The sequence below is a fragment of the Lacerta agilis genome, chromosome 6, assembly GCF_009819535.1.
Source record: "Lacerta agilis isolate rLacAgi1 chromosome 6, rLacAgi1.pri, whole genome shotgun sequence".
NCBI classification, from domain to species: domain Eukaryota; kingdom Metazoa; phylum Chordata; class Lepidosauria; order Squamata; family Lacertidae; genus Lacerta; species Lacerta agilis.
In genome coordinates this window covers 70,054,289-70,079,989 of record NC_046317.1, presented here as the reverse complement: position 1 = coordinate 70,079,989, position 25,701 = coordinate 70,054,289, and the positions used below count along the sequence as shown (strand labels likewise).

General features: G+C 38.7%; 1 protein-coding gene across 12 annotated transcripts in view; it reads left to right on the top strand.

The window, feature by feature from the left end:
• The window catches only part of PTPRT (protein tyrosine phosphatase receptor type T), a 582,389-nt gene that overhangs the window by 478,793 nt on the left and 77,895 nt on the right, over window positions 1–25,701 (top strand). For 4 of the 12 annotated variants that reach the window (XM_033153369.1, XM_033153367.1, XM_033153364.1 and 1 more), the window contains exons 14-16: window positions 4,191–4,247; window positions 12,532–12,667; window positions 25,219–25,278. In XM_033153369.1, coding sequence (XP_033009260.1) covers window positions 4,191–4,247; window positions 12,532–12,667; window positions 25,219–25,278 — 253 coding nt within the window. Of the gene's footprint in view, window positions 1–4,190; window positions 4,248–12,531; window positions 12,668–13,711; window positions 13,733–25,218; window positions 25,279–25,701 lie in introns of all 12 variants that reach the window. The other 8 variants (XM_033153372.1, XM_033153368.1, XM_033153362.1 and 5 more) reach the window with 7 other exon arrangements.

Below are 25,701 nucleotides of genomic sequence, written 5' to 3'. Positions count from 1 at the left end.
ACCTGAATGAATGTGTGCCACCAGTAAAGCCCTAATATGATGTTGTGGTAAGAGTGCCAAAAATCTATTTCTGTATATGGTGTAGACAATGCATTACTATAAATGGCTAAGTATGAACATGCAGTTGCTTTCTCCTCCAGATCACCAGGAACAGGCTGGTTCAATATAATAAGCTCTCACATATGTTTGGATTATTATGAACTGCTTCCACTCTCTTTACTGTCTGATAGCAAAGAGGATTTGGTGGAAAGATAATTTGGACATGGGCAAAAATATATGGAGCAGAAAAGATACTTAATGAACCTTCTTCCAAATTGCCATTGGCAGCTACTTTTTTAAAATAGCTCAAACAGAAAACTTAAAATGTCCTTTTAAAAGCAAGCTCTGCTGAAAATCGCTTGTTAATTTTGCAACGAGATGTGAAAGCTGGAAGGTAGATGTGGGAAGGGATGGTGAACAAGTTTTACTGGTTAAGATAAATAAAATAAAATAAAAGATAGACTGGCTTCAATTAACCTTGAAAAGAAGTGAAAAGCATTATTCCCTTTGTAGAGGATCCATGCAAGCATTGGAGTTACTCACATGAACAGGGAAAGCATGGTGACAGGATGTCATTGCCGTTTTCTGCAGAAGCTTCCCGTGACACTTAGAGACCTGGATCAGGCCATCTGGAACAGGTTCCCTGCTGCACATGTTGTGACAAACACAGTGATGGCGGGTGGGGGAAGAGCCATATGACTTTGATGGGTGGGGCAAGATATGCAGCCCTAAAACCCCTGTTGGAGGGGTGGTCAGCAGGGACTGATGCCACTGTTGACCTTACCTCCAGGCAGCAGCATGGAAGCCATGGGAGCCAGAAGAGCACTGAGGTCAGGAGGGAGGTGCCTGTGTAATGGAACAAGCATCAGATTGGCTCCGCAAGTGCACCGACTCCACCCTGACCTCACCACCCCCCTGCTTCACCCCTGCTCCTACACAGTGGTTGGGAGGCCAGATCTGCAGTGCCACCTCTTTCTGCCAACCGCTTCTGCCCTGCCACCACACATATCCTCTTCTCATGTATAATATACAAAGAGGGCTAAACTCTTATTCAAGAAATGATACATGTATGCCATCTGGAAACCTTCTTCAATGCAATTGCATCTGATAAGGGGAGAGTTTCCCAATTATTTGTGTCCGACTAGAAGAAAACGTAGATTTTGCTCCTGCTGCTAATAATAAATAATAATAATAATAAATGGTGGTGGTTGAAAATGGAATGTAAGCATGAGCGGTTCTCTATTATCAATGGCTACTGGACATTATGTCCTCTTCTTCTAATATAAGTATGTGTTATAATACTAGTATTATATAATCCCAAGAGTGCTTCTATGTAACTGGAGATGCAGTCCTAATGGGAGGCAACCCAGTCAGATGGGTGGTGTATAAGTAATATATTATTGATTTATTTATTTGGAATGAACTGAACTCACCATCCAGGCATTAGCTGGTTGTAATGGCACAGGGGCTCATTTAGGCAAGGGTTCTAAAACCATTCAGAAAGCTACTATTCCTAATCCTAAATCAAATCAAATCAAATCAAATCTTTATTACGGTCATAGACCAGCATATAATCCTAAATCCTTCAGGAAAAGGACATAGTTCTCTACAGCATAATACAGGAAAGATTTACATAGTAGTTGGGTTCTTTAAGAAAGGAACGAAATATTGCTCCCTAAAAGGGCACGATTCTGTTCATCACTAGTTCTCCCTTCATGTGTTCATTGTGTGTCTTAGAGTTATTTTTTTCATCCTAGGCTCTGCTGTGGTCAGACCACCTGCTCTCTGTGTGTGCCGTTTGTGTCTTGAAATGGAGACAGTCTGGAATGGCATCTTGTTCCTTTAGCCATTACCTTCCCCTCGGAAAACCACAAAACAGCATGATCCCAAACAGCTTAACCAATATACTTTCCTCAGTCCTCCCCTTTGCATGACTGCTCACCCTTCCATTCCTGCATAAGTTGGGAAGATCTCTGTCTCTCCTATTTTGTGAGCACCAGAGGCTCCAATCCTCTTTCTCCTTGCCCAAATAATACATGAATTGAACATGGTGCGTGACATCCATCCTGTCAGTGGCACCCTGCATAAAACTCTACAATATGAATCTCCATGACAATTTAAAAGAACAAAAGAACTAAGACCAAGCTGATTTTATTTCACTTTACCAATTGTTGTTGTTGTTGTTGTTGTTGTTGTTGTTGTTAATTATTTATACCCCACCCATCTGGCTGGGTTTCCTCAATTGTGAAATTTGGGGTGGCATGTTGGCTAAAACTTTAGTTAAACTAAAGGAAAACTTCCTAACAATTTGTGAACTCAGGGAGCAGGTTCATTTCAGCACACCAGGGTGGGAATGTTCCCAACCTTTCTGTTGTTGCATGCCACCCCAATCTCCAAGCGATTCCAGGCACTTACCCAGGTTCATGTTTCCTTCAGAATGAGGGACAGTGGAGGCTGTGTTTGTCTTTTCGAACCTAGCAGTTTGAAAGCACACCAGTGCAATTAGATAAATAGGTACCACTGCAGCGGGAAGGTAAACGGCATTTCCGTGTGCTCTGGCACACATCACAGTGTTCCTTGTGCCAGAAGTGGCATAGTCATACTGGCCACATGACCTGGAAAGCTGTCTGTGGACAAACACCGGCTGCCTCAGCCTGAAAGCAGAGGTGAGCGCTGCAACCCATAGTCAAGTTCAACTAGACTTAACCGCCCAGGGATCCTTTACCTTTACCTTACGTTTACCTTTACCCTTTAGGATATATGGTTTATTTACAAATAAACTGTATACAACCTGAGCCTATGATGGAGGGTCCTTCTTCTCTTGGCCTTGGATACAAGCATAAATCAGGCATGTCTCTACCTCACAGGATTCAGCTTCTTCCTCTAGCTTCTAACACACACAACTCAGCTCTCTCCTTCGTTTAACTAACTACCATTTGCCCTCTGGTACAGAACCACTTCCATTGTTATGTTAACAACCCAAATTTAGAGGAATGGCTATTCCCTAGCCCAAACCACTACCCTAGCCCAAACCACCCTGAAACAGCTGCTCCATTGTTACCTGTGATTGGGGTGGCGAACTGGTAGGTGAGCATTATGGCCTGCCTCTGATAAAGATAAAATTAATAGTGAATTGCTAAATCAGTCCACCTAGTCTGGTGTTCCGTCTCGGAGAGCTACCAAACATTTGTTGTTGTTGTGCATAATCTTGAGCACTTATCACATGATCAACCCCACTCCTCAAATGGTTAACTGAAGTCATTTTTAGAACACCTGAATTAACATGTTTCTCTATTAGCTAAACTAAAAGGTAAGGCTGAGTACCTGCACCTGCTTTTGTGCCCTTCCTTCTGGACTTACTACTATCCCCCCCCAATTATCATAAATGTACATTCAAGTTGACATGTTTGCGTTAAAAATATCTGTCTTTTGTCTGTTTGTCTGTGACTACTTTATATTCACTTACACTGTCTGCCCATTAAATCCAAAATGATTTTCCTTCTTCCTTTTATTTACTGGTGGTATTATCTCCTTTGTACCTTTTGCCTTTTTCATCCATAAAGTGGTACCCACCAATTAAATTAGAATGAAGTGGGGGGGGGTCTGCTGAGGAAAATAATAATAATCTAACAGATTTGGGAACTTGAATGCATATCATTTGTGTAACAAGAACCCCTTTAATATCAGCTGATAATTAAACCCCAATTTGCCAGTTCTGTGCTACAGAATTTTAATTCAAAAAGGATTTTTTAAATCAGTTTTTGCCCCTTTAGTTTCCTTAATGACATGTATTTTATGTTCTTATTTTAATTTGAGCCGTTCTTTTGGCATGAACTGATTTCCACCCCCCTCTCCCAAAAACAATATATGTTAGTATTGACACTTTATTAGTGAAAATTGCATTCTCTTGCTAAGGGGGAAACAATTACCTCCTGTGTTCTCAAAGCGTGTTTCATTAATTTTGCCACCTAATTGAAACGAAGGCAGAGGGCTCATAAATGGTTCCATATCTCTCAAGGTTCATTTTTTTCTGAGTACAAGTTCTTGGAATTAAAATGCAGTTTTGTTAAGTGGCACAATTTTATTTTTATTTTCCTTTTTTCTTTTCTCTCTTGTGCATGCTGCCTGGGGACCGTTTTCCTTGTTCTTAGCAGTAATAAGTAGGCAACAGGTGACTACCCGAAACCCGCCCAGCCTCATGAGCACAGGTGATTATCAGTTCAGGAAAGGGGATGTCATAAAAATGCAAACCATTTTGGCAGTTGCAAGATTGTTGTGTCATGTTTTGCCTGCATGCCGAAACAAGTATGATGCCAGGCTGATTTGTTTACAGGAGATTTTTAAATACTTTCTGCATTAGGCCATCTCAAATCCAATTTGAATGTTTACATGTAGTAGTAAAGTGGACTGCTGCATTTAGAATGGCACCCAGAATCACGTGGAGATAACACGGTATTGCCAAACTATCCTTGAAACATTAATTATGGTCCAGGTCCTAACGCCAAGAGAGGGCAACTCATCTTTTCCTTGATTCCATTTCTAGATACCTTTCTAGTAGACAATTAAAATGTGAAGGCCACTGGCACTACTATTCCACTCTCAGGAAAGTAGGAGGCAGAAAGGTCGTGAGTGGCTTTTGAAGTGACGCTATAAGATATCCTTTCAGGATATCTGCTGAAATGTTTGGAAGTATTACATCAGCAGACATGCAGTCCAATTTTCAACTTGCACATCCAAGAAAATGTATTGATGGCATTCTTAAAACCGTTTCCCAATAGATGTTGTCATGACCATATCTATGCACACAGCAGGGCATACACACAACATGCACACCAGTGGTATAGCCCTTGAAAGCACAAGAGTAATTTGCTAAAGGGCTAAATCTCTATAAATTGGCCAAACCTGTCAGTATTATATTGGGATACTAGATAATGAAGTCTGCATTCTATCCAGAGTTTGTTTGCTACCTCTTGCCAGTTCAGGCACCTCTCAGCTAATTCAGACACCTGTATCTTTAAGATTTCCAACACTAGGAAAGGAAAAACATATTGGTGTTGTTACTCTTACTTCACAAGGAAGGTGAGGAAACCTGAACGACATCCCTACAGCTAACATCTTCAAGAGACAGCCCTCCGTTCCCCAATCTCCAGACGTTTTCTTCTTCTTCTTCTTCTTCTTCTTCTTCTTCTTCTTCTTCTTCTTCTTCTTCTTCTTCCCTTTTATCCTGAATTACAATCATGACCTGTTTCTACTAGTTCTTGTTGCTGGATGGACTAACTGAGCTGATGCGCAATATGAAGTGGTGACGTATTCAAGGATTGGGTAGATGAGCCATATTCACTTACAAGTTGAATGCTTAAGGATGGGAGAGGATGGTATGTGTCTCTGCAAATACTGAGAAATGCCATCCCTGGGCAGGGAAAGAACCTTCTGAGCATTGAATGTAGACTCTTCGACATACATGCATTGAACTAATCATACATAGATACAGAATGTAGACAGTGCATGTGATTCTGCTTTCCGGCATTACAAGCAAAAAATGATAGGAATAATAAACTAGCTTAGAAAATGGGAGGAAATAACTATTCCTCCTTGTCTCGGAAGAGTTGAGGCTAGAGGATCCTTGGTGTGGTTAATAAGTTTTGTTGTTGGTGTTATTGTTGTTTGTAGACTGTAGTCTGACAGTACTATTTGGTTGTAGTACTGGGAAGAATTTTCTATTCATTTTGGTTTGGCTGTTATTGTTGCAGAAATATTCAACAGCAGTGGAACAGGTAGATAAATAAAATGCTACCTAATGAGTTCCTATTTTGTTTAATGTTTTATTATCAAAAAGCCATTCCATGAAATGGCTGCTTTGGAGCACATAGCATTAGCAGCTTGCTCTTTGAAGACCTTTCCCACTGACTTTTATGGGGGGGGGGCAATTCTGTACACTTATTGTCACTGTGTGCACATGGAAGTGTTTGCAACAAAGACAATGGAAAACTCATATGACATAGGAAGAGCATATACTACACTTAGTGCACATTGAGTCAGTGACAGGAGCTCAAAAATTCACAGATACCTTAATGTACTGATTGCAACACATATGGTCAATTTCCTGTAAAATAAAAAGGAAATTCAGGTTGAACTCTCTCCTCAATCAATACATGAATAACTTTGCAACATCAGAAAGTTGTTCTTTAAAAAAGTTGCTCGTTTAATAGGTCTTGTTCATTCAGTTTAAATTAGAACAGCTCTATTGTTTTTCCAAAATGTATTCCAGCTTCATAGACAGATAATGCATCCTTAAAACAGACCTAATCTCATGTCAAATTTATTATTGCAATTTATCTTTTTACACTTGAATGCTATTCCTTTGACAGGTCTATTTCATTACAAACTCATTTTCAAATGGCTTTGCTGCATTTCATCCTAGGCTTGATCCATGAATATTTTCCTTGTGTCACTTCCAAAAGATATTTTGAGTGTAGGCTCCTGTATCACCATGATGAAATGTTAGCAACAATGGTTTATAGAACTCTTACCAAGTGATACCCTAGGTCAGAAAAACAAATCTACTGAAATGCACATATTGTTTGGTTTATGAGGACACCTTTCTCCAGAACTTCATCGCCCTGCCATTCCAACTTGTTTGAAACGTATGTGCTGAGAAATTGCTGCTTCTCTAGTATAGTCTTACAAATGAAATGAATTCCAGCCTAATTGAGCTGTGGGGGATTGGAGGCTTTCTGACATCAGTAGGTCCAAAAGTAGAAAACAGGCTATAGAAGTATGTTTGAAGATGACATAGACAACATCGTCATTTATTATAACAAATGGAGTACATGAAAAAAGGTCTTCAGCTCAGCCAAGGTATCTAGCACCCCTCTGCATTGCATAAAGCTTTATCCAGACGACTGCCGTAAGTATCAAGGCAAAAGTGTGCATCAAACCAGAAGGAACATTACAGCTTTAAAAGAATATAACTATGAACAGTCACTGGATTGACATTCTGCTAATAATTTACATGCCTTAGCACCTTTGCTTGAGGTGTGCTCACCTGATCCCAAAGGAGAAAAGCTGTTTCACTGGAGCAACATGAATTACAATTGTTCATTCTCTCTGGGTTGCTTCAAAAGGTTACCATGAATATATGATTGTCATTAAATGTCCATAAAGTTAAGCTTCCAAAGGCATGACAAGCCCGAAGCTATTATTATTAATACATGATGCCTTAGTTTCTTAAATAGATTTCTCTGGGAGCCCATCACCCGATGCAGCCATTATTATTATTAATGCATTTAGGTTCTTATTTCAGGTATAATGTCTAAGAACTCTGTAACAGCAATAGACTTTTAATAATGATGAAAGAAAGAGGCAGCTGTTGAAAAGAGAGGGCCTAGCCAGCAACCCACCTACACAACATGAGTACCTTAAGAATACATGGGGTTGTGGCTGATATTGCAGTCAGGAAGTGTTTACGTGGAAGATTTGCTTTGTTTGAATTGGTGCCTTCACTTAAAGATCAAACAAGTGGCTGTTGCAGTTTGTGCACCTGCAGATAAGATGTTTTCCTTGGGCCCAAGGGGGGAAAGGGGGCAAAATCAAAAACCAAGAGAAGCAAGAGGCGAAACCTCAAAATGGTGCTAAACGCCAAATTGTTATAACTTACGGTTCTTATAATATACTGAAAAACCCAGTGTGTTTCATTTGCCTTCTGCCCATTTCACCCACACTGCACAGGACTGTAGGGAGACTCAGATGTCATTTCAAGCTCCATCTCCCCATAGAACACTTAACTGAAGTTATTTGTTATGCAGGATCTGCCAGAAATTATTTCCCATCTGGTTTGGTGAGAAGGAAAACATTTCAGTGCTTGGAGCCCTTTGATATGTTAACCAAACACTACTGTGAGGAAATGGCTTCCTTTTGACTCCAGGGATGATTGCAGGTTCTATAGTGCCAACAGTTGTACTTAGGTAGGCTTTGTTTCCCCCCTGGAGTGAGGAGGATAAAAAAGAAGCACCTTTTCCCAACATATATTGTCAGCTGGAACAGGCAAATTGGGCACAAAAGACCAGAGCATTTCCAAGAATTCATCCCTACAAGCAACAAAAGTGTGCAATTATTACATCAGCCTCTAATGTAATGCCATTCTGTTTTCTCCTCCTCCTTATTTGTGAACTTGGGTTGCTGTGGTGATACCAGAACCTTTATTAATTTTCTCTTATGTCATAGGAACAAGATACAACTTTCACTCTTATCTCTATATCATATATATTCTTATGAATTCATTTGCCTCTCTTAATTTGTGATTGCAACTTTAGTTAAGAAATCTTTGGCTCATTGTCTGTACTTAATATCATAAACTTTTCTTCTCTAGTTACTTCTGTGTGATGCACCAAGTTATTTATAAAGGAAATTCATTTTACATATTATGACATCTTCTGAGAAGACAAATACTTAGTCTGCTAGTTTCTTACTTCCAGATTGTACTACAATCCGTTAACTCTCCAGCTAAAAAAGCCAATTTAAATATTTCCCAAGGCCAGAATCTTGGCTAATCTACACTCCTTATGCTTCCCTATCTTTTTTATTTGATACCCCCCTTGTTGTTGTTTAGTCATGTCCAGCTCTTTGTGACCCCATGGACAAGAGCACACCAGGCACTCCTGTCTTTCACTGCCTCCCCGCAGTTTGGTGAAACTCATGTTAGTAGCTTTGATATCCCTCTACTTATGCACATATCATTCTACTGCACAGCCAAAATATGCATCAGAATATATAGGAAGTCTAGGCTGCTCCATTTTCCTAGGCTAAACTAAATTCATAAAAAACGGCATGTGTAACCACATTCATTTCTATGGCTATAAAAACAATCTTCATGGAATGTTCTTGGAGTTGTGCTTGGAACTCCTTCAATGGAAGTTGGTTTGTATTTCCCTTTTCCAAGAACTTCCCATAAGCACTTTTTGTCTTTTGCTTTTCATTTTTTGTCCCGTTTTTCCATTCAGTTACTTTATAGTTAAGAAATGTGATGGCTAACAACTGCTGATCATTTTGTGCATGTATGTATGTATGTATGTATGTATGTATTCATGGCAGGAGCAGCTTAAAAGTTGCTAAAAGGAATCTTCCCAGCAAAAAGTGATATAAAAGTTTAGAAAAATATCTAATTGTTACAGGAATGCTATCAGATCCTCCCTACCATTGATTTTAATCCTTGTTAACTAAGTAGCTTAAAAATGTGTCATCTTCATATCCTAAAATAAGAATAATGAATTAAATATTTTATTCATCAAAGCCATAAATAGGATTTAGCTGCTTTTCATTTTATCAGCATATCAAGGATCAGTTTTGCATCTTCTAAGCATCTTTGCAGAATTCACTTGATCACATTAGTATGAATAAAACTCAGTATTAACTAGTAGAATAGAATGGAGGAATGTAGTGAACTGCAATGAAACTTACCATATATTGCGTAGGAAGTGCATCAAAACATCCTTAGTATAACACATTGGCCAAGGAATGAAAAGTGAATGTAAGGAACCACTTTAAAGCAAATCAGATAATTGGAGCATCTAGCTCTCCAGCATTTTATGCAATTGTCTGTTTAAATGCTGGGGGGTGAATGTGATCTGTCACTGAGCTACATCCCTTTTCCACAGACAAGGAATGTCTTATTTCTCCTTGTATTTCAAATTTACATGTGTGTTTGTTTATTTTTGAAACATTTCTATGGTGCCTTTCAGTTTTATGCTTGCAAAAGCAGCTTAAGAGAATTTAAAATTAGTTAAAAGATGCAGAGAAACACATATCAAGAATGGAAAATGGCATGGATCCTTTCCTACAAATGTTAGCAACCGCTTTGCAGAAAAATATAGGGCTAGGAGCTTACCCACGTACATAATTGACATAAATTGGTAAGGAATGTACTCTGTCCTCATGATACTAAGGAATCCTATCAGCAGAAGGAAATGCAGAAGCATAAGAGGTCGGTCCTCAACAATTTTATAGGATTTTTTAAAAAAGCTTTCTACTTGTTTGTTTCAGCTTGGGACCTAAAGAGGGCCACAGAACATGACCCTGAGCTCAAGCTCCACACCATAGGGAGCCTCGGATTCTCTGCTGCTGAAATTTGGCAGCAAGGAGTGGAGATTTTCTGTGGAGGACACTTGCTGCCCCCAGAGGATTTTCTCAGTGGCAAGGTGAACACCTTGTCACTGCTGATAGGTTATGGTGAAGATTGGCCTCCTCAGAGTGAATTGCTCACAAATCCTTTCAAGTAGTGAAAGGGACTTGCAACAAAGACACACACCCATTATCTGTATGTGTTTAATTCTTTTATTTTTTCTCAAAACAAAACCTCATGTCACAAGCAATGAATATCTTCAGGAAAATTTACGTCAGATGAAGATTTTGCACGTGTAGTTCAAATTCTAAAACAATCCACCATTAACTTGGCAGTCATTACAGTGCCAGGTGTGTTCATGGCCAAAATCAAAAGAATGAGTTAGAAAGGTTGAATGCTCTAGAGAGCTTTGTAACCTAACATGCCGACACAATTCAAACCTCTCTTATCAAAGTTGCATGTGTAGCTCTGTTTGTTAGATTGATGGGTTTTGAAATTGTATGGATATCATTTCAATTGTCCACTTGTATCCTATGGATAAATGATCTATCACCTTAAGACACATTATTTTCTGGGTTTATGAGATTCGTGACTTTTGGGCAACCATATCAACGAACTTTTGAGATTCCATCTGAAAAGGACAATTCTCGAATGTATGTAACTTCGTCACGCAAATCAAGATATGCAAAAAACTCTTGCAAAGAACATGAGGAACCTTTAGGGACATTGAACCAAGTGAAATTAATTGTTTATGAAATGTAGCATAATGCAAACAAGACTCTTCCACTGTAGATTGATAGGTGAAGACTCTTCAAATTCTTCTGTTGGTTCTCCACACATCCTCTTAAAGCATCTTCTTTCATTGGCTTTGCTTCTAGCTTCATTTCATTTTGTTTAAATGCCTCCAGATCATGAGAATCCAGTTTTGCCACTGTCATCAGCATTCCCCTTGATTTATTAGGAATCTCAAAGGACACAAGAAGCTCCATTGATATTACGAAATGCTCTTGGACAATTGTTTGAGATGGATGAAATACATTTTATTCAAATGGTCATCCAGTGACCAGTATTTGGAGACATTCATCGATGGGGTATAAGGCTTTTAAGAATTCTACTGGCCAGCTGGAAGGTTGGGTAGAATCAGGACAGTGTTTTAAATTTCTGGCAGGCACCCCCCAGCCTGAGAGCTAACAGTTATGTAGGGATGGAGGAGAAAATCATTGGGTTTGTATTTTAATGAGAATTTACCCAATTTGCACTTTGCACTTTGCAAATCAATAAGAAAACCAAAATGCAGCTTGCCTTTGAATTTTGTAATGCAGTTCTCCAATCAACGCATGCATATGAAACATGTGTCTTAGTGGAAAGAGCATGCAAAAATGCAAAAATGCAAAAATGAGTGAAAACAATGTACAAAAATGCATTCACCTAGGGAAAAACTGCTTGTCAAAATGCATACATTAGGCAAAAAGTGCATATATTTGGAGGAATGTTCACAAATATGTGTACAAATTTTCACAAGGAAAAAGAATCACAAATGAATGTAAAAATGTGGTGAACTGAACTTAGGACTAGAAAAAATGAGAAACTGAGATAAAGCAAAATCAAGAGATTTGCTCATCCCTGCTTGAAATATTTGCTGGTTGGAAAGAGAGAGAAGAAGATTTAGGGTACCTGTTGAAGTCTTATTAGGTAGACAGAGCCAGGTTTGTATTCTCCCACTTTCCAGCCATTAAGCTAGAATTTAGATAGTGTTCAATGATGGTTGGTGTTGGTGATGAGGAGACAGGACAGTTGTTGAAACCTGTGGAATGTGATGTGGGAATGTCAAGTTTAATTGTTTTAGAGAAACTAGTCAAAATGAACATTGTCACAAAGAGCATGCAAAGTAGAGACATAAGGATATAAAGAAATAAAACTTTTCCATTTCATTTCAGTCATCGCTCAATATTCCATAGCTCTGATATCTACAGTACAGAAATTTCATACTATAAGTGTGTGCTGATGGATTATAACAAGTGAGTCTGAGAGCCTAGAAAGTAATAGTAATGGGCCTTAAAACCATCAGACTCCCTTTGGGAGGAGGAATTGTAAAACTATTTGGTTAAATAACTTTTCAGCATTTACTTAAAGTCTGCTTGCTGTTTAGTCTCTTGTGTCAGTGTGTAATTGAATACCATGTATGAAAAATTTCCCTCATATGCTACATCATACTTGGAATAAGGGTTACATCTTCCTTTCTCTGATGATCTAATGCAGGACTGGTCTTCTGAAATGTTACCATGAAATTGTTGTAGAAAAATGATTTGCCTGGGACATTTCAACAATACTTTTTATTGTCATTATTATTTCCCTTTTTTCTACAACTTCTTAAGGAGCATCTACACAGAATTCCAATGCCGTGGAGCCAGAAAAGCAGGTTGACAACACTGTGAAAATGGCAGGAGTTATAGCTGGCCTTCTGATGTTTGTAATTATCCTTCTGGGAGCAATGCTTACCATCAAGAGAAGGTAAATTTCTAAGATCTCTAATTTGCTTTGTTTTGGGAATGGTTAATATCTTATGTTTTAAATTTTAGTACCTTGTTTGAGCATATTTTATGCTCATTTGGGGGAGCGGAGGCATAGATAGTTTAGGGCTGTTGTTTTTCTTAAATGGAGTTGTAGATACATGCCTGAAAAGCTTAATCTGCCCTTCATGTGCTCACTGAATATGTGGGAATCGCTTCCCTGTGGTTGTATCCCACTAGCTGTGATGTGTGTGTTTGTATTTTTTGTGTGCACAATTCGATGAGGGCAATCATTTGCGTCTTTCCTATCTCCATTGACATCTTTCTTTCTGGCATGGTGTGTGAAGAAGATAGAACATTTTGGATTTTCATTTTCCAATATGAATGTACAAACATACAAGCATAACAAGAATACAATTGGAAGTCCTGAGTTCTAGACCCAGTTCTATCACTCGGCATATCCACACTACAGACTTATATTGGTGATGTAGTCTATTCCATCTTCCCAGCAAATTCTGGGAATTGTACTGAAGGCAGCAAGTGTGTGTGTGTGTGTGTGTGTGTGTGTGTGTGTGTGCTTTCTACCAGAGCGCTCAACACTTCACCAAACTGCAATTCCCAGAATTCTTTAGTGGAGCTATTAATAAAACCAATATAAGTTTGTAGTTTAGATAGGGCCATCTTGTACTATCTGAGCAAGTCATTTCACTTAGCTATAAAAAGGAAACAGTGCCTCGTGGAGGTGCTAAGGAACCTAATTAGCAAGCACTTCTACTCCCTCAGACAATAAGTAGAATTTCTGTAAGTGTGGAAACAATGTTATTAAAGTTGCATTTCTTCTGTTTCATACTGGAATGGTAAATTATGAGGACATGGTCTGCAAACTTTATTTTCTAATTGTGTAAGTGTTGTGTATAAGTGTATTTAGAGAAGACAAAACATGCAAAAAATGAATGTGTATGGCGTTTCCCATCTGACTTCAATATTACAAGCTGTGAAATGTGTGGGATGCTTCAAAAAACTGCCTTTCTATTCTTTTTTGAAGGAGCGGTGCAGTAGATCCAAGGTGATTATTAACCTTCTAAGTGTGGCTTGACTGTGCATGCTCACTGACAGCCATTTCCTCTGGACCGTCCTTCCAGATGGACAAAGTTATTAAAAACTTGCCTGGGGAAGAGAGGTTGTCTGAGGATTTGTTTCAACCCATATATGATCTCACCACTTTCTGAAGTCGTTGCTGGCATGTGTTGGGAACAAAGTTATCAAACAGTTCCATCTTTTTTTGCATCTGTATATGCTTTCTATGTGAACCACTGGCTCTCACACTTTGAACCAGCATGGCATGTCAGCTGAGTTTCCTTGCTCCCATTTTATGATCACCACACCTATCACGTACTGTGAAGTAGTGATTTCGTTGAGCTGGTATTTTAAAAGAATGGGAGGCGGGGTTGTCCTTGTTTTACACATGTCATTTTTTTTGACATTATACTCATATTTCCCAAAGCACAGTTTTAAAAGAAGCCCATAGTTTGCTACATCCAGCAATGCGATGGTAACGTGAGTTTGCACATGCAAGTAGCTCAGTTTCCCATCTTTAGTCACACTATTTGTAGTGTTGTTGTTTTATTGTAGGAGTATGACTGCTTGATAATGATTGTAGCTATATTTGTGTTGTAACTGTGCCTTAAAAGCTGTCCTGGGACAAACATTATGGCAGGTGTAGCCAATGAGGTACCCCCAAATGTTGCCAGACTACAATTCCTACAACCCCTGAGCATTGGCTGATGGGAGTTGTAGTTTAACAATGTTTGGAGGGCATCATGTTGGCTACTTATGTGTTATTGTCTCAGGAAAACCATTTCTACAACTTGTTCAATACACTTGTTCCCATTTTCTGTACGCTCATTTCTGAAGAGTTGCATCTTCAGAGTTGCAAAAGCAATCACTCCACTGAGAACCATGAATAAAAGAAATGCTGATGCACTGAAGTTGACCTCAGCTTCCATTTGCTTCACTAAATTTTGAAGATGCTTAGAAACTCTTAAGATAATATCTGCAAATACTACTTTGTACATTAGGATTAGGACATTCTTTTGTATCCTGCATTCATTTTCTTGTATTCATGTTTAAAATTCAGCCTCATGTGTTCTGAATCCCTTATACTCTTCTGCCTCTTTAGCAGCTTTTCTAATCCATGCGAGGGAAAAATAATAATCCCCTTTATTGTGAAAAGGAAATTTAACAAGAGTCCTGTGTGCTTGTCAGGTTACCAGAGCTTTTGAAATCTGATAACATCTTCCCTGTGCTCTTGTTTACTGTCTCAAATTTGTCTTCATTCATGTGAAGGAAAATACTATTTCCCCCCTTTTGATGGGATTCTGGGAGTTTGTACTTTTCATATCTGGAATTTCCAAACCTTAATAGAATGTAAAGAGGCTGGAACAAAATTACAAATAACAAAGAGATTATATTTTTTCTGCTACTTCTGTTTTACATTTTTAGTACAAATTTGGCAAGTATACTAAGCTAATAACAGTAAAATGCTGGTTAATATTAATTCAAAAATTGGGGAGATCAATTAATTCCCCCTGATTTTAATAGTTTTAATGAGTGGCAAAGCATCACAAAACATGCTTTATCCAAATAACATATTTCATATTGATTTGTTATAACTTACCTTTTTTGTTTTTTGTTTTGCTCTAAACTCCTAGAGGCATCATATGTGTGTTAAATTGCCTTCTGCTATAATCCTTAACAGCATTCACTATTACCATTGACAAATGGATGTAAAAGATCTGTACTAGGACATGGTTTTTAAATGGATGCAGGTTCCATTTATTTCAGTGGAATTTGTTTCCATGTAAGATTATTTTTGTTATCAGTAGTAGGGTTAAACTGCAAGTTCAAGTGCAGAATTTAAAGTGGTTAATGGACTTGGTTTCATTTTCTGCTGAGTTTTCTTATATAAGGTATCTTATGTCCACAGAAACTCCACTGAGAGTCTTGTTTTAAGAACTGCAAGCACACATTGCTCATTGGAATGTTCTCCTAGACGCGAACCCAAATGTGGATGCTCTCCATTCATTTATAAACATGGTTACTGCCCACAATGTACAATGTACATTTAAATGCACATTTCCCTATAGCATATCCCATTTGTAAACCCCTGCACAAGAGCTAACACTTCTAGCTACTTCCCAACCACTGATAAAAATTCAATCAGGAAAAAACTGAATGGCATAAAAGTGCTTATCTGCTGAACTTCTGCATCCACAATGGAAGTTTACATTTCTCGATTCCTGTACAGCATTCCTTGTCTTAGCATATATTTGTCACCAACAGATCACTCTAACACAAGCTGTAAAGTGTTTAGTTACTAATATCAAGCTGTGATATGCTTATAACTACTGCTAATAAAGGCATTGTTGTTTGACTTAGAGAGGTCAGTTAGGGTATCTGGTTACCAAATTTTACTACAGTGTGTTGCATAATAATTTCCATAAACTAAAGTGGTCTCCTAGATGAAGACTTTGAAGCATTCTAGACATTTTTTAACATGGGATAGGTCATGAAGTCCATTTTTTAATTCACCATGTGCTTCTAAATTACCATGTACTATCCCACATTTCTCAGTAATGATATTCATGCATCCAAAGCTGATATAGAAAGTTGATGAATGGCAGAGTTATAGTGCATCCCATTATTTCCAGCTATACAGCAGATGCAAATCCATTGTTGAGCTAGGTTATCAAGCAAAGTTAAAAACCCAGTGATTCCACAGCTAAACGAAGATTTGAAATCTGACCACAAAGTCAGCCATCAGCATTCCAAGTTGTTCTCCACTCACCCTCATTCTGAATGTTTGACTCAACTGAAAATGGAGAAAGCTAACTTTCTTTCACAACGACCAAATCAACATGATTTTCAAAATTCCATAAATCTTCCTTTAACTTGTAAACCAAAGGCACTTAATTGATACTGTGCAAAACCAGTCTCAGAAAATTCAGAAGCAAGCATTAGAAAGTAAAGGCTGTTGTACCAGAAAGTCTGGTCCAGCCTAGACTTTTAAAGGAGATTGTACTCATACCATCTTATTGTTATATAAACAAATTTGTGAGAAGCCCCGTTCCATGCCCAATAAGGATGGAACACCTTTGCTGGGTGGCACTGTGCCCCATAGATTGCAGCAAAATACTGGGCAAGGTTTTGCCCAGTATCTTCTCTGTGTGATGAGCTCATGGGGAAAAGCTATCCCACGAGCCCTTGCTGAAGTAGGGAGGGGAGCCATTTTGCTTCGAGAGCTTCCTGCCCGCCCACCCTCAGGTTGGAGCCTTCACTGAACAATTTTGGATCATTGGTTGACAGGGACGGAAAGGAAAATTTTTGGCACCTGGTTGGGGTTTCTTTTCACCTTTCCCTCAGTGAAATTATAGCTTTCCTTTGTTAGAATAACATTTGTATGAGGGTGGAAATGGCATTGGTCAGGATCAGCATAGTGGGGGGGGGGCATAAGGGGAGGATTGACCATGGCAGACCCAAGTGTGAGTTTGGTATCTGCCTGGTTGGAATCTACAGCCTGGTCCCCCAGTGAGACCTTGCTTGCTTGGCTTGCACCACGACAAGGTTCAACACTCCCATCATACAAGTGCAGAGCGATCCAACCCCAGTGGATCCATTCCATCAACATGGGGCTTTGGGAATGATGAACTCATCCTGGTACCCATTGCCCTGACAACCCTTGCCCTGCCTGTTAATAAAGATTTAGCCTGATTTTATCCCATCACTGTTGTACAGTGTGGTTATTTTGCTGCTCTCATGGGTCACATAATACTCCTGCCTGAGCAACATCAACTATGTATTTTGGAAAGTTAACTGTTTGTCTGTTTGCTGTACATATGAACACCTCTTGAGATATCATAACCAGATTTTTCATGATGATATCAAGGAGCAGGATTTAATTTATCTTTTGATACAGTTGGATGCCATTTTGAATCATGATTGTGAAATGAACCGTTCGGAATTGTGCTGATTTTTCCTCCCCTCAGAATCCAAAGCAACATTGGATATCGTATATTATAAACTTTAAGGAAACTATGGTAGGGCTTCTCAGCATGAATGAGCCAAAGTGCTTTAATCTAGTTCAGTTGCTTCCAGTCTGTACAATATAGATCAGTCTTTCCCATCCTAGCTCCTTTCAGATGTTTGGGACTACAGTATTTGGATTTGGGTTCAAATAAATGTATCTTTGTCAATTAAAAGTCAGAAACATGTTTGAAAATAGAACAGGGAAGGGGAGAAAATAGCAAGTATTATTTTCTGTCCCACAGATTGCTGACCACAAGTGTACAGCCACCATTCTCCTCTAAGATCAAAGCCATATCTGAGTATCATTCATCTTCAACTTATTTGTATGAAAGCCTTTTTTTTCCAGGGGAACCTGTGTTCCCAGTGTTGTTGGACTAAAACTTCCATCATCCCTCCTCATTGGCCATGCTGGCTGAAGCTGGTTGGGGGCAGAGTCCAAAATTTCCAGATGGCACCAGACCAGGGAAGGTTGTTAAAGATATTAAACTGTACATAAGTATGGACTCAAAATAGGACCCTCTTCTGCACTAAACCAGTTGATGCCCTCAACAAATTAATATTAAATCTGTTCATCCGATCATTTTGATCTGAAGTAGCACAATAGGATCATAGCGTCAAACTGAGAGATGCATTTGCCGCATGTATCTTATTTTAAAGCTAATGCAGATTAGAACTACAATGAGATGAGAAACTATCCAAAATGGACTGGAACAATCTGTATAATAAATGGATTGTTTCTTTTTTAAAACGGCAACTCCTAAACACATAAATTTAAAATAAAGATTAGTCCTTACATTATACAAAAAGAAAAAAAGCAAGCATATGTGTCTTAGCTACATTGTACTCAGACTTCCATAATAATCTCTTAGCTCACAGAGAAGCTAGTATGAGATTCTCTTGCCTTTCAAGGCAATGAGGCAGAAAAGTAGTAATTTAATTAGACAAACTTGAGGCACTACCTTCAGACATCAGAGTGACATCTGCTCATGGCCCAGGGCATTATAACTGATCAGTAATAGACACATCTGATTTTTCTGAATGTAGCATTTTGCTAACCAAATGGGGGAAACAATGGCATTGTGGGATTGTATAAGGAGAAAATGTTTCAGGGTGAAAAAGACGCACTGCCAGAAGAAGTAAACATGACTGAAATTAGGGACGGGTGAACAGTCAAAGATTCCATCTAACTGACATAAACTCACTCAGTTTGAAATGCTTCTTGAGAGCTTACAATTACCTTCAGAAATTAAGATTCAGGTAGGTAGCTGTGTTGGTCTCACACAGTTGATTTAAAGAATAATAATTGTCCAGTAGCACGTTAGAGACCAACTAAGTTTGTTCTGGGTTTAAGCTTTCGTGTGCATGGTGTATCTGAACAAACTTAGTTGGTCTCTAAGGTGCTACTGGACATTTTTTTTCCAGAAGGTAAGGTTGACCCTTGTTGATTATTAGCGCCTCAAATCTGTTTGGCAGCACTATTTATCTTTTATCAACAATCTATCTTGCCTTTCCAAAGGAGCCAAGAGAAGCAAACAACAAACCAACCAAACAAAACATTTAAATATATTTTTCTATAAACAATCCAAATCATTTGAAAACAATTAAATATCCTCACAGCTAGTGATTGTAGGGTTGCTAGGAGCAATGCATTTCAGCCATCCAGTGCCTATGGGAATGTACAGTGGTATCTCCGGTTGCGGACGGGATCTGTTCCAGGGGTCCGGTCGGATCCCAAGGTTTCCGCAACCTGAGGACGGCTTCTGCGCATGTGTGTGCGGCGAAACCCAGTAAAATACTTCCGGGTTTGCTGCTTTCACATCCTGAAGTTTACATAACCAGAGGGTTATGTAACCGGAGTTACTACTGTATTTAGTTTCCTTTGAAGGTTTATAATGAGGAATGCAGATGCGCCTTACTAAGTGGGGAGATGCTACTGAGAAGGTCCTTTCATAAGTCGGCACCACGAACAGGGTCTCTCATACGAACACATGGGAGTGACTGGGACACCCCTGTCAGATGGGCAGGGTACAAATAATAAAATTATTATTATTATTAACACATTGTCCTCGATGCTCATCTGGTCACCCCTAAGACATCTTGCACTGAAATGTTTGTTGACCAGAGCAAGCTGCCTTCACAGAACTCTCCAGGCCTATCACCCATGAAGATCAGCAAAAGTCAGTATCGGTTGGAATATCTTGCATATCTGGACTGCAGGCATCAGAAATGCTAAACTGTAACCCCCCCCCCCTTTATCCCTAAAGTAAGATTTAATGTGCAAGGCCAAGTGCCTTATCTCCTGTACTTTTGAAGCCTGTGATGGTTAACCATTATGTGTAATCCCCAGAGGTCAGTAATGAAGTTTAGAATATGCTTAGGCCACCCCTCTGAATAATACACAAATACAGTCTCAACACAGTTTACATAACAATTTTAAAATTACAGCTTCAAAATAATAGAATAAAAAATGCAATACAATTTCTTCTAAACACCCACAGCATGCATAAAACAGCAGTACTAAAAAGTAGATTTCCACCCCAGAATATCATATACATTTTCAACAATGTAATCTGCTAAAATAACCACTGTACCAAAAAGAAAATATTCCTGCATAGGCCAGCTGAAACAAACAGGCCCCCATTGGGTGCTTAATAGAAAGATAAAGGTGCTTACGAAAGGGGAACATCGGCTTAATAACTTAATTTCTTAACACACACATCTGTGCACCCAGTTCTGAACAAAAACTGTTTTTTGGAGACACTTGCTAAATATTCATAGAATTCATAGAACTCATTTTAGGGAAAGATGTGAATGTAGTTATGGATAATTTCCCTGATAAAATAGGAAGAAAAGGAAACACTTAAACCTTTGAATACATTATTTAAGAAAAGGCATGATGTATTTTTAGAGGCTATCTGTCAGCACATAGAAAATAATGATTATATGCTTTTTCTCCAAGGCAAGAAACAGTTATTTCAAAATCAATACATCCTTCATTTCACATGCATTAGGTAATAACATTATCAGTGATATCAGAGAGGTTAACCTATGCGAAATATTGGAGGGTACTGACTCTTCCTTCAATAACTGATTGGAAACATAAAATGTGTGAATATGCCTTTCATGTCAAAATTCATGCTATTAGGGTGGAGGAAAGTAGTCAAGGATATAATAGCTTTGCTTGAAGTGTCATTTAGTTTTATTTATTTTGGCAACAATACTCAAACTACTAATTCTCTATGTGGAGACGATTCTATACATCCAGTGTACATGGAACTGAAGCTTCACAAAGAAAGGGTGTATAAAACATTGTTTTAACATACAATGGGCTGTTTAGCAAAAGGTGAATATACATTAGTGCTGTTCTGTGAATTCTTGCACAAGTAACAGAAGGCTGCTTATAGACAGTGCACTTCAATGATATACCGATGGTACATTATAGAATAGATATGTGGTAAGTTGCTATTTCCATACTTGATGTTGTTATTTATTGTGTTTTCAACCAAGTATGCTGCTGTTAGCCTCCTTGAAACTTTGGTGTGAAGGCAAAATATAAAAATGTAAATATAAAAATAAATACTGTAAATAACATGAATGAATAAGAAAGAGGCAGGTTGTAGCATATCAGCTCCAGTGGACTGAAAAAGATTATGAGAAGCAACTTGTAGAAGTCTTATGCAAGAGCTTGCAGAAACAAAACTTTTTTAAAAAAATGGGACAGGGTCACTTTTCTCATACAACACTCTCCTGCTAAGTTTGAAAATCCCTTCAGTGAGCAGAAGAGGGCTCTTCCAGAGGAACCATTCTAGAGGACCCATTCTCCACACCAAAGCATGTTCTCCATGTACAATAGGGTAATGGCCAGGGCATTCCAGGACATCTTGTGCATCGCAGGATAGCATTTGTAGTGGACTTGTTTATAATAATTATCATATAATGACTGAGACAGAAACAGTAACATTTGTCCTCTCATCCTCAGCACCTGTTGACTGTAGAGGTGGTCCAAGGGAGTATGACATAGAACAGGAATAGAGAAACTGTGGTCCCCCAGATGTTATTGGACTCCAGCTCTAATCAGCCATAGCCACCATTTACCAATGGCCAAGGATTGTGAGAGTGGTAGTCCAAAAACCCTGGGGGGGGAGGGCACTAGTTTACAACCCCCGGTGTAGAAACTCACTATCCACAGAACAAATAACAGAAATTCTACTTCTACAAGCACTGCAACACTTATTTGGAAAGTATACAAACCTGGGAGGGAGAGGAAGGAGCAGTTGGCTCTTGCAAATGCCTAGCAACTACCAAGCAGAGGAGAGGTTAAATGGTTTCTATCAGTGTGAATTCAGCATGGCAACTGAATTATACTTAAAATCTGAGACATGAGAAAATGCACCCTCATCCCTGCCTGCAATCCACAAATCATTTATTCTGGATCAGTCTTCCAAAATTCTTGTCCTCTGAATTTCTCCTCATATTTTGGAGTCATAGAATAGATGCTTCCAGAGTGGAATCTGTGCATTAGGGAATCTTATGTGGTTCCATGGTTTTTTTGTTTGTTTGGTTTTACAGAGCAATGGTCAGTGCATGTAGTCTTTCGAAACCTTCAGTTTGTTGACATCTTTCCTCCATAGCTGCATTTCGAATGTGCCTATCTGCGTTAATAAAACACTGCAAAAAATAACAGTTTCTAACCATGGGTATGATTGCACTGTGATAGTTTTTATGTGGTGTTTTAACAATGCATATGTGCACTTTTGTGCTCTGATAAATCACTGTAGTAAAGAATCTTGATGTGATTGTACATACAGGCATGTGAATAAGCTTTTTCTTTGGTAGTTTACCAATGTGCAGGACTACATATGTGTATCAGTGAAACACCTGACAGAATGTCATTCGGATACAATCATGTACATGATCACATGAAGATCTCTTTGTTCCAGTTTTGTATTGATGGGTACATGCTCACTGGCAACATGGAGATGGGTAAAGAGGCAAAAGAACTGTAATCTGTAGCAAACTGTGCATGCTTCAGTTCCAGAATTAATTTCAGAAGTTTTCCTAGTTAAACTGGAATTCAAGATACAGGTGGGTAGTCGTGCTGGTCTGCCATAGTCGAGACAAAATAGAAAATTCTTTCCAGTAGCACCTTAGAGACCAACTGAGTTTGTTCTTGGTATGAGCTTTCGTGTGCATGCAGACGATTACCCTGCATGCATTCAGATACCCTGAAGAAGTGTGCATGCACACGAAAGCTCATACCAAGAACAAACTCAGTTGGTCTCTAAGGTGCTACTGGAAAGAATTTTCTATTTTGTCTGGAATTCAAGAGAAATAGAATGCAGGGCAGACTAAATTAATGGAAGAGCTAAGTAATGGAATGGGGAAAATCCTATCCCTAATCTTCTCAACAAGACCACATGACTACTCTTTAATTTATACTAGAGCAACTGGTTTGTTAATTGCAGACAAAATAGTTCAGATTGTAATAGTCATCTTGCTGGTGACAGTGCCAACCTCCTCCATTTTTCTTGGACACAGAACACTGTTCTGTGTTCAAGCAGTTCTGTGTTAAGTTGAATTTCCCTGTGTTTCATTGTACTGTTCTTGTTTTTGTCTGTTTTCCTATGACAGTATGTCATTGTCATGTTTGTCAAGACAGGACAACTTCTACCATGATGCATTGCTACACAGGTCTATGTTTGGGCCAAACTGTCCAATGTCCAATGCAAAAGAACATCCCAAATTGTATTAACAGCACTTTAGAAGTTGAGAGGTAGTGTGTTGAATATTGTCAATAGGATAGTATTAAAAACTAAAGACATAGAAGTGGTTTGCTCCTCATAATGAATAATATTTTAGAGATAAGAAACCCTTATTTCAAAATGAGACAATAATATTATGCACTCTGTTCCAGGACTATAATTGTCTGCATTCCCACAGTTTGTATGCAGCACTGCCAGGGCTGGGCATGTCCAGCTCTGTTAAACAATCAGCAATCACAACAGTTACCTGTTTCACAGAGAGGATGAGAAGATTAAATTGTGTCCCCCAAGCAGCTTATTGGCATAATCACTGATTTTCTAAGTGGGCTGTGTGAGCTCCAGCAGACTGAGGAGTCTTGTGGACTCCTTTTGTGTATCACCATAGCTGTTTTGGGGCTGGTGTATAATAATTGATAATATATCAGTATTCAAATTAGGCAATGCATCAGTGGAATACTATGCACAACTGTACAAGGTGTATATGCATGTGTGATCATGATGCATGAAAATCTACATGCAGGTTTAATTCTCATTCCTAAGAACAGGAGATTTCTCAAGAAGAACACAGATTAAGTGTGTGTGTGTGTGTGTGTGTGTGTGTGTGTAGATAGTGGTCTGGGTTATTTTTTTCAACTCCTTTTCAAGCCAATACACTTTTAAATGAATCATATTATTGTGAAATATTCAAAGAGATATCATTTATGTATGTAATACATAATTATGAAGTTTCATATATGCAGATTTTTTTAAAAAAAAAACAGAAACAATTCCATATACTAGCAATATACATTTTGTAGACCTGAGCCAAAAACTCTCCTACCTCATCCACACTGTTGGCACCCTGCAAACAGGCGGTCCCTCTCTCAATATTTTTTGGGATATCCCTACACACAGAGACAGCATGTTTTCCCTATTCCATCTGGTGCCACTGCTTTGGGGCATTATTTTCTTCATTTTTAAAAAACCACATCAAGACTCCAGACAGAGTGAGGGCAGAAAGCATTGCCCTCACTCTGTTTTGACTTCAGGTGCCATGTAGCCTAATATCATTGTGTACATTTCAATGAGATTTGACTATGTAGTAACATTAGAAGCCAAAATCAAAGTAAGGACAAAACATGCTAGCCTTGTTAAGTTTGGAATCCTATGTGCAAATGATAGATGTGGAAAATTGTGCTCTGCGGCAGCAGGAAGGGCAGTGCCCTGCTGTTGTCAGGATCACAAATAAGCAACCAATAAGGTTAGCAGTGAGGGCTTTGTGAACTATTTTAGCCCCTGAAAGCCCCTCTTTTCAAAGCTAAAGCGTTTGCTAGTGATCTTTCAGTTCTGTGCTAGTATTGTTAAAACCTCCTACTATTACAGTACTAAACATGTTTTTTTATTTCTTCACATTTTTCATTGCTAGATTTCCCACGGATAGAATTAAAACTGTTTTGCAGCAATGGGTAGTTACTACTTGGTGAGGAACTCAAAGCACAGTGAAGTGACTTGCCCAGGGCCGTGCAATGCATTAGTGGCAGCTATAGTTGTAGAACCCAGGAATTCCTGTTCTCGGAGATTAGCTATCAGACCTTGGAGCAATGCTCAGAAATCTATAAAAGATAAAGCCAAACTGGGTCAAGCGCTGCAATACTGTGTGCATTTCAAGCTTAACATAATGGATATAAAGTCTAATCATGCTTTTTTTCCTTCTTCCCCACTTTTGGACATTTTCTTCATCTGACTGCATATTTAGAAGAAATGCATATTCCTACTCCTATTACTTGTAAGTACCTAGCTGAATATGACTTTTCTTGAGCATGTTCATTAGAGTTGCAGGGTTTTATTTTGCTTTTTTAATTTTTACAAATTACTTTTTATTTTACCAGTCACATTTTCTTTTCTTTTTCTCTTTGTTCATTTTTGTTTTTGTAGCACTCTACATTTTAAAAGCACATCATCTATCCAATATCCGCACAACCACCTTTTTGTACTCATGAAGCTAAAATAATAATAATAAAGTCGTGGCTACTTCCATATTGAGAGCCAGCGTGGTGTAGTGGTTAAGAGCGGTGGACTCGTAATCTGGTGAACCGGGTTCACGTCTCTGCTCCTCCACATGCAGCTGCTGGGTGACCTTGGGCTAGTCACACTTCTCTGAAGTCTCTCAGCCTCACTCACCTCACAGAGTGTCTGTTATGGGGGAGGA